This window comes from Acyrthosiphon pisum, chromosome A1 (assembly GCF_005508785.2).
Source record: "Acyrthosiphon pisum isolate AL4f chromosome A1, pea_aphid_22Mar2018_4r6ur, whole genome shotgun sequence".
Taxonomy (NCBI): Eukaryota; Metazoa; Arthropoda; class Insecta; order Hemiptera; family Aphididae; genus Acyrthosiphon; species Acyrthosiphon pisum.
In genome coordinates, this window is record NC_042494.1 from 12,736,398 (window position 1) to 12,744,764 (window position 8,367).

Here is an 8,367-nt window from a genome sequence, read left to right on the forward strand (position 1 = left end):
AATTTTTCAGACGACTACAAACCATGTCCGTGGACGTAGTAGGGCAGACACTAGAAATGTATCTAAATTTCTCCAATGACCAGAATCTCAAACCGAATGGCCTGTGCAGGATCATAAATCTAAGTTTTGTGGATGTCGAGACCTCGCAATCTCATCGACAAAACGAGACAAACGAACGCGATCAAATCGCAATATTTTGAACAAATACAAATATACAATATGGTATTTTGAAATATGTACTTAAAATAAATTTCTTTTGTCACGTTGATGACCAATCGACCAAACAACAAACATACGTACCTTGGTGAGTGACGACTGATAAGAAAGCGGTGAAGAGCACGGACAGCCGCCAATCTGCATGTGTAGCATATATGCATGGTGATGCGCATGTAACCGGCCAAGTAGAGCATGCACAAACAATTTACAATTTAAAAATTCTCAAAGCTTGTTTGAGTATGAAAAACCACATTAGGTTCTAGATAATATTCTTACTTCTAAATGTTATGACAGGTCAATTCGCTCCAGTATTAATCATAACAGAGTTAAATGGATTTCCAGAACGTATAATTAACCATTTTATGCGTTTGTAAGACGGAGACAACGCATGCGGGTGTACCGCAGGGTTTTTAGACCATAGTCTAAAAACCTTGGTTGTTCCGTCCTATTAACAATTATTTTTAGTAATAACTAATAAACAAGTAATAACTACTAATAAGTAATAACTTATAACAATAATAATTATAGTTTTTAAATAAAATAATTATTTTATCGTGCGCATCACGACAGCACTGTACAGACGCATGTGCCCATCGTATAATAATTGTATTCATATTATAATGTATTCTGTTTTCGGCGGCAGTCTGTAGTCAGTTCCCGAGGTGAGTGGATCGATGTACTCTGTCTGTTAATATTATTTTTTACATTGTTCTTTTAAAAATATGTTTTATGTATTATCCGTTTAGACAGAACAACCGCAATACAGAATTCACTGTATTGGGTACGCCGCGTCTGAAACATTACAATAAAACTATGCCACGAGTCAATCCTTGCAGCGTGAGTATAACGAATAAAGATTGTTGACTTTATACTATATTTAGAAGAAAAAAATCTTTTGGCAAGTCTTTCGTTGATTATCTTGGTCCAAACTATTTTAATCAAGCGTTTATAAGACGAATAATACCTGTGGGGTATTGAATGGGAAGAAATTGTTTATATAGGTTAGGTGGCTTTTCTCAGATTTGTTCAACTCACAATAAAACTCCACATTTAATGTTGTCATTCATTATTTATACGTCTGTAAAATAACCAATAATATTTTTTCGTTTATTTTGATTATGTCTGTACTAGGCTAAGCATTTTTGTTTTTTTAAATATTATCTATATTTATATAAGCATCATATTATATACAAGTCTAGAACGTTCAACGGGAGTAGTATATTTATGTTTATATGCATAAATATATATGTAATACAGACTGCAGTAAAAAGTTATACATAATATATATTGTATATATTATATTATAGGTACTATAATAATTTATACTATTGTACCTTATAGTATAGTATAGTATAGTATAGTATAGCATGGTAGGAATGGTAATAATAAATATTAAATACATTTTAAACAAAATAATTTATCTATTGATATAGATAAAATAATATCAATGTACCAATTTCCATCTCATAGTTTTTAAAATCCCACCCAATTAATATTTGAAATGTATTAACGACTTTTAATTAGACAGACTTGTATGAGTTATGTTATTTAACAGGTTATGTCCGGGGTGCCATTAAACTGGCTGTGTGATATATTTTAGTATATTTTATCACATAGGCTCATCGTTTAAACTAAAATTAAGAGGATGAGATACCCGCATGTGTTGTCTCCGTCCTACAAGTTATTAACACGGCAAATTCTACGCTCAGCAGTACACCTGCAGTTCCGTTAATTTAAAAATTAGAGTGCATTGACCTCTTATAAAATCTAAAGATAATGTTATCATCTAGGCAACCTCTTGGGCTTTTCAATATATTTTAATTTTAAAGCGAGTTATGAGTATTTTAAGATGTACATATTATACATATTTACAATTTTCAATTTTAAAATACTTTAAAATTAAATTATAATAAAAAGCCCATGATGTTGCCTAGATAATAATCTTACCTTTGGATTTTATAAGAGGTCAATTCACTCTAATTTTTAAACTATCGGAGCTACAGTGCTACACGTGTTCTGCTGAGCTTAAAATTTGTTATGTTACGCACTTGTAAGGCGCGGAGACAACACGTGCGGGTATCACGTCTTCTCGTAATGATGTACATAATATTCAATTCAAAATTTGAACACACCTAATGTACCCACTATTATAATTTATTTTTCTTCACGTAATGTGCTTCGTGATTTATCGATTCCATTGTTGTTGTATTTTTTTCTACGATTCTTATAAAACACATTCGGGGAGAATAAATCAATTTGAATTACTCGACTCCCGTGTTCGTAGTTACAATGATATTATTATAACCAATTTACTGCACAGCGTGACATAATAATATAACAAAGCGCATAAATGCGTTTATATGATTGAGTACGATACACATTTTCGCTGACATCGGTAATCGACATTCAGCGTTGTTGTCGTATGCAGAATAAAAGATTCGTGGTGGGCACTAGTTCGTTCTCGGAAACCACTGAACAGAATACATGTTTTTTGCTATTTGTCGTCGGAATGAACGAGGAGAGAATTAAAATATCATAAATTTGAATTTAGTTCAAATTTTTAAAACGTATTCCGTGTCGACACGTTTATATTTTCATACGTACACTTTGCGTCAAAACGTACAGATTTGAATACACAATATTCGCATTATTATTACAATGTTTATAGAATAACAATAGGTACCATATAATATGTTAATACAAAAATATTTCTACATGTAAACAAAACATTGATAAATCATTTGATTAGACAAATTTATTGGATCAAGTTCAACAAATACAATAAATACATACAACACATTTTTATTACATTGTATAGATATAACCTATACCTACCTATTATACGCGTTTAACTAGGATCAAACAAAATTTTTTTAAACAAGATTAAAATTAATTGTATACGTAGATGGCTAGATATGCAGTATACATTTATAGGTATCTATCAATAAAAAAATTATAAATATAATATGCCAACGGAAAATCTTTTTTAGAAATCGACTTTATTTCAAATACTTCGTTTTTCGTCAACGGAAACGACGGCTGTCAAAGAATTTAACGAAATCCCAGGACCAACATCTCTGCCTCTGGTCGGCACCCTTTACCAATATTTACCTGTATTCGGTAAGTACAAATTTGACCGATTGCATCACAATGGGTTGGCGAAACTCCGTCAGTACGGACCAGTTGTCCGGGAAGATATTGTGCCCGGCGTGTCCATAGTGTGGATATTCAAACCGGAAGACATCGAGACGCTTTACCGGAAAGAAGGCAGGTACCCGGAAAGACGTAGTCATTTGGCATTACAAAAGTACAGATTGAGCAAACCAGATGTGTACAACACTGGAGGACTTTTGCCTACGTGAGTCTATGATTAATTTGGTTGATTAATATACCTGCAATTTAAGTTTTAAATATTTGTTAAAATACTTATTAGTTATTATTAGTTATTAATAGCGAAGTTTATTATTTTCATTTACTTATAGGTATAAGATTAAAAAAAAGCAGGTAAGTGGGTGTCGCTCTTCTGTACAAGTGTACAGTATAGGTTACAATAGTTAGTCACTGTATAGATGATGTTAAATCTTAATTCAATCGTATAATATCACTATTTCATATACGAAAAAAGATTCTGATTGAAGACGGTTTGGCAGCCTAGAATATTGTTTTATATTATATATTTATATTGTTATTATTAATACGATGACCAAAGTTGAATTAATATTATTTTAAATTTCTTACTCAAAATAATTTTTACTTTTGACACCCCCCCCCTCCCCAAAGTACCATCTAGATTCACTTTCTTATCAGAAAGATTGCTCTTTAAGAAAATCTATGCATTTTTACTGTCCTAAAATGTGATTATAGAGTATAGACACAAAAAATTTGAAAAATTTCAGATAGTTCAATATGCTATCGATTTAAAAATTAAAATGTATTTTTCACAAATTCACAAGCAAATATTATGTTGCTCCTTATTCTGAGAGGAGCGATGAATGTATTGAGTTTACAACGATGTGTGATTTTTATTTTTTATTTATTTATTAATGTCTCGTAATTTGTTGTCTGTTGATGAAGTATAAGGAGCAACATAATATTTGCTTGTGAATTTGTGAAAATACATTTTAATTTTTAAATCGATAGCATATTGAACTATCTGAAATTTTTCAAATTTTTTGTGTCTATACTCTATAATCACATTTTAGGACAGTAAAAATGCATAGATTTTCTTAAACAGCAATCTTTCTGATAAGAAAGTGAATCTAGATGGTACTTTGGGGGGGGGGGGAGGTCAAAAGTAAAAATTATTTTGAGTAAGAAATTTAAAATAATATTAATTCAACTTTGGTCATCGTATTAATAATAACAATATAAATATATAATATAAAACAATATTCTAGGCTGCCAAACCGTCTTCAATCAGAATCTTTTTTCGTATATGAAATAGTGATATTATACGATTGAATTAAGATTTAACATCATCTATACAGTGACCAACTATTGTAACCTATACTGTACACTTGTACAGAAGAGCGACACCCACTTACCTGCTTTTTTTTAATCTTATACCTATAAGTAAATGAAAATAATAAACTTCGCTATTAATAACTAATAATAACTAATAAGTATTTTAACAAATATTTAAAACTTAAATTGCAGGTATATTAATCAACCAAATTAATCATAGACTCACGTGGGCAAAAGTCCTCCAGTGTTGTACACATCTGGTTTGCTCAATCTGTACTTTTGTAATGCCAAATGACTACGTCTTTCCGGGTACCTGCCTTCTTTCCGGTAAAGCGTCTCGATGTCTTCCGGTTTGAATATCCACACTATGGACACGCCGGGCACAATATCTTCCCGGACAACTGGTCCGTACTGACGGAGTTTCGCCAACCCATTGTGATGCAATCGGTCAAATTTGTACTTACCAAATACAGGTAAATATTGGTAAAGGGTGCCGACCAGAGGCAGAGATGTTGGTCCTGGGATTTCGTTAAATTCTTTGACAGCCGTCGTTTCCGTTGACGAAAAACGAAGTATTTGAAATAAAGTCGATTTCTAAAAAATATTTTCTGTTGGTATATTATATTTATAATTTTTTTATTGATAGGTACCTATAAATGTATACTGCATATCTAGCCATCTACGTATACAATTAATTTTAATCTTATTTAAAAAAAAATTGTTTGATCCTATAGTTAAACGCGTATAATAGGTATAGGTTATATCTATACAATGTAATAAAAATGTGTTGTATGTATTTATTGTATTTGTTGAACTTGATCCAATAAATTTGTCTAATCAAATGATTTATCAATGTTTTGTTTACATGTACAAATATTTTTGTATCAACATATTATATGGTACCTATTGTTATTCTATAAACATTGTAATAATAATGCGACTATTGTGTATTCAAATCTGTACGTTTTGACGCAAAGTGTACGTATGAAAATATAAACGTGTCAACACGGAATACGTTTTAAAAATTTGAACTAAATTCAAATTTATGATATTTTAATTCTCTCCTCGTTCATTCCGACGACAAATAGCAAAAAACATGTATTCTGTTCAGTGGTTTCCGAGAACGAACTAGTGGCCACCACGAATCTTTTATTCTGCATACGACAACAACGCTGAATGTCGATTACCGATGTCAGCGAAAATGTGTATCGTACTCAATCATATAAACGCATTTATGCGCTTTGTTATATTATTATGTCACGCTGTGCAGTAAATTGGTTATAATATCATTGTAACTACGAACACGGGCGTCGAGTAATTTAAATTGATTTATTCTCCCCGAATGTGTTTTATAAGAATCGTAGAAAAAATACAACAACAATGGAATCGATAAATCACGAAGCACATTACGTGAAGAAAAATAAATTATAATAGTGGGTACATTAGGTGTGTTCAAATTTTGAATTGAATATTATGTACATCATTACGAGAAGACGTGATACCCGCACGTGTTGTCTCCGCGCCTTACAAGTGCGTAACATAACAAATTTTAAGCTCAGCAGAACACGTGTAGCACTGTAGCTCCGATAGTTTAAAAATTAGAGTGAATTGACCTCTTATAAAATCCAAAGGTAAGATTATTATCTAGGCAACATCATGGGCTTTTTATTATAATTTAATTTTAAAGTATTTTAAAATTGAAAATTGTAAATATGTATAATATGTACATCTTAAAATACTCATAACTCGCTTTAAAATTAAAATATAATGAAAAGCCCAAGAGGTTGCCTAGATGATAACATTATCTTTAGATTTTACAAGAGGTCAATTCACTCTAATTTTTAAATTAACGGAACTGCAGGTGTTCTGCTGAGCGTAGAATTTGCCGTGTTAATAACTTGTAAGACGGAGACAACACATGCGGGTATCTCGTCCTCTTAATTTTAGTTTAAACGATGAGCGATGAGTCTATGTGATAAAATATCCTAAAATATACCACACAGCCAGTTTAATGGCACCCCGGACATAACCTGTTAAATAAAATACCTCATACAAGTCTGTCTAATTAAAAGTCGTTAATACGTTTCAAATATTAATTGGGTGGGATTTTAAAAACTATGAGATGGAAATTGGTACATTGATACTATTTATCTATATCAATAGATAAATTATTTTGTTTAAAATGTATTTAATATTTATTACTACCATTCCTACCATGCTATACTATACTATACTATAAGGTACAATAGTATAAATTATTATAGTACCTATAATATAATATATACAATATATATTATGTATAATTTTTTACTGCAGTCTATATTACATATATATTTATGCATATAAACATAAATATACTACTCCCGTTGAACGTTCTAGACTTGTATATAATATGATGCTTATATAAATATAGATAATATTTAAAAAAACAAAAATGCTTAGCCTAGTACAGACATAATCAAAATAAACGAAAAAATATTATTGGTTATTTTACAGACGTATAAATAATGAATGACAACATTAAATGTGGAGTTTTATTGTGAATTGAACAAATCTGAGAAAAGCCACCTAACCTATATAAACAATTTCTTCCCATTCAATACCCCACAGGTATTATTTGTCTTATAAACGCTTGATTAAAATAGTTTGGACCAAGATAATCAACGAAAGACTTGCCAAAAGATTTTTTTCTTCTAAATATAGTATAAAGTCAACAATCTTTATTCGTTATACTCACGCTGCAAGGATTGACTCGTGGCATAGTTTTATTGTAATGTTTCAGACGCGGCGTACCCAATACAGTGAATTCTGTATTGCTGTTGTTCTGTCTAAACGGATAATACATAAAACATATTTTTAAAAGAACAATGTAAAAAATAATATTAACAGACAGAGTACATCGATCCACTCACCTCGGGAACTGACTACAGACTGCCGCCGAAAACAGAATACATTATAATATGAATACAATTATTATACGATGGGCACATGCGTCTGTACAGTGCTGTCGTGATGCGCACGATAAAATAATTATTTTATTTAAAAACTATAATTATTATTGTTATAAGTTATTACTTATTAGTAGTTATTACTTGTTTATTAGTTATTACTAAAAATAATTGTTAATAGGACGGAACAACCAAGGTTTTTAGACTATGATCTAAAAACCTTGCGGTACACCCGCATGCGTTGTCTCCGTCTTACAAACGCATAAAATGGTTAATTATACGTTCTGGAAATCCATTTAACTCTGTTATGATTAATACTGGAGCGAATTGACCTGTCATGTCATAACATTTAGAAGTAAGAATATTATCTAGAACCTAATGTGGTTTTTCATACTCAAACAAGCTTTGAGAATTTTTAAATTGTAAATTGTTTGTGCATGCTCTACTTGGCCGGTTACATGCGCATCACCATGCATATATGCTACACATGCAGATTGGCGGCTGTCCGTTCTCTTCACCGCTTTCTTATCAGTCGTCACTCACCAAGGTACGTATGTTTGTTGTTTGGACGATTGGTCATCAACGTGACAAAAGAAATTTATTTTAAGTACATTTTTCAAAATACCATATTGTATATTTGTATTTGTTCAAAATATTGCGATTTGATCGCGTTCGTTTGTCTCGTTTTGTCGATGAGATTGCGAGGTCTCGACATCCACAAAACTTAGATTTATGATCC

The 8,367-nt window shown here is 31.2% G+C and overlaps 2 protein-coding genes across 5 annotated transcripts in view; one reads left to right on the forward strand and one right to left on the reverse strand.

Annotated features, from left to right (window-relative positions):
* LOC100165806 (cytochrome P450 302a1, mitochondrial) overlaps positions 1-8,367 on the forward strand; it is a 29,742-nt gene that overhangs the window by 4,562 nt on the left and 16,813 nt on the right. For 2 of the 3 annotated variants that reach the window (XM_029486690.1, XM_029486688.1), the window contains exons 2-3: positions 11-1,053; positions 3,207-3,574. In XM_029486690.1, coding sequence (XP_029342550.1) covers positions 946-1,053; positions 3,207-3,574 — 476 coding nt within the window. In that variant the 5' untranslated portion in view covers positions 11-945. The remainder of the gene's footprint in view (positions 1-10; positions 1,054-3,206; positions 3,575-8,367) is intronic. The other variant, XM_029486689.1, reaches the window with a different exon arrangement.
* LOC100571473 (cytochrome P450 302a1, mitochondrial-like) lies at positions 4,876-8,361 on the reverse strand. Of its 2 annotated transcripts, XM_016809351.2 has the most exons (3): positions 7,593-8,361; positions 7,418-7,508; positions 4,876-5,274 (listed from the first exon to the last, which is right to left on the reverse strand). In XM_016809351.2, exons 2-3 carry the CDS (start codon positions 7,439-7,441, stop codon positions 4,903-4,905), a joined length of 396 nt encoding a protein of 131 aa, XP_016664840.1. In that variant the 5' UTR covers positions 7,442-7,508; positions 7,593-8,361; the 3' UTR covers positions 4,876-4,902. The 2 variants fall into 2 exon arrangements, with proteins under 2 accessions (XP_016664840.1, XP_016664837.1); XM_016809348.2 differs by having other exon boundaries at positions 7,418-8,361.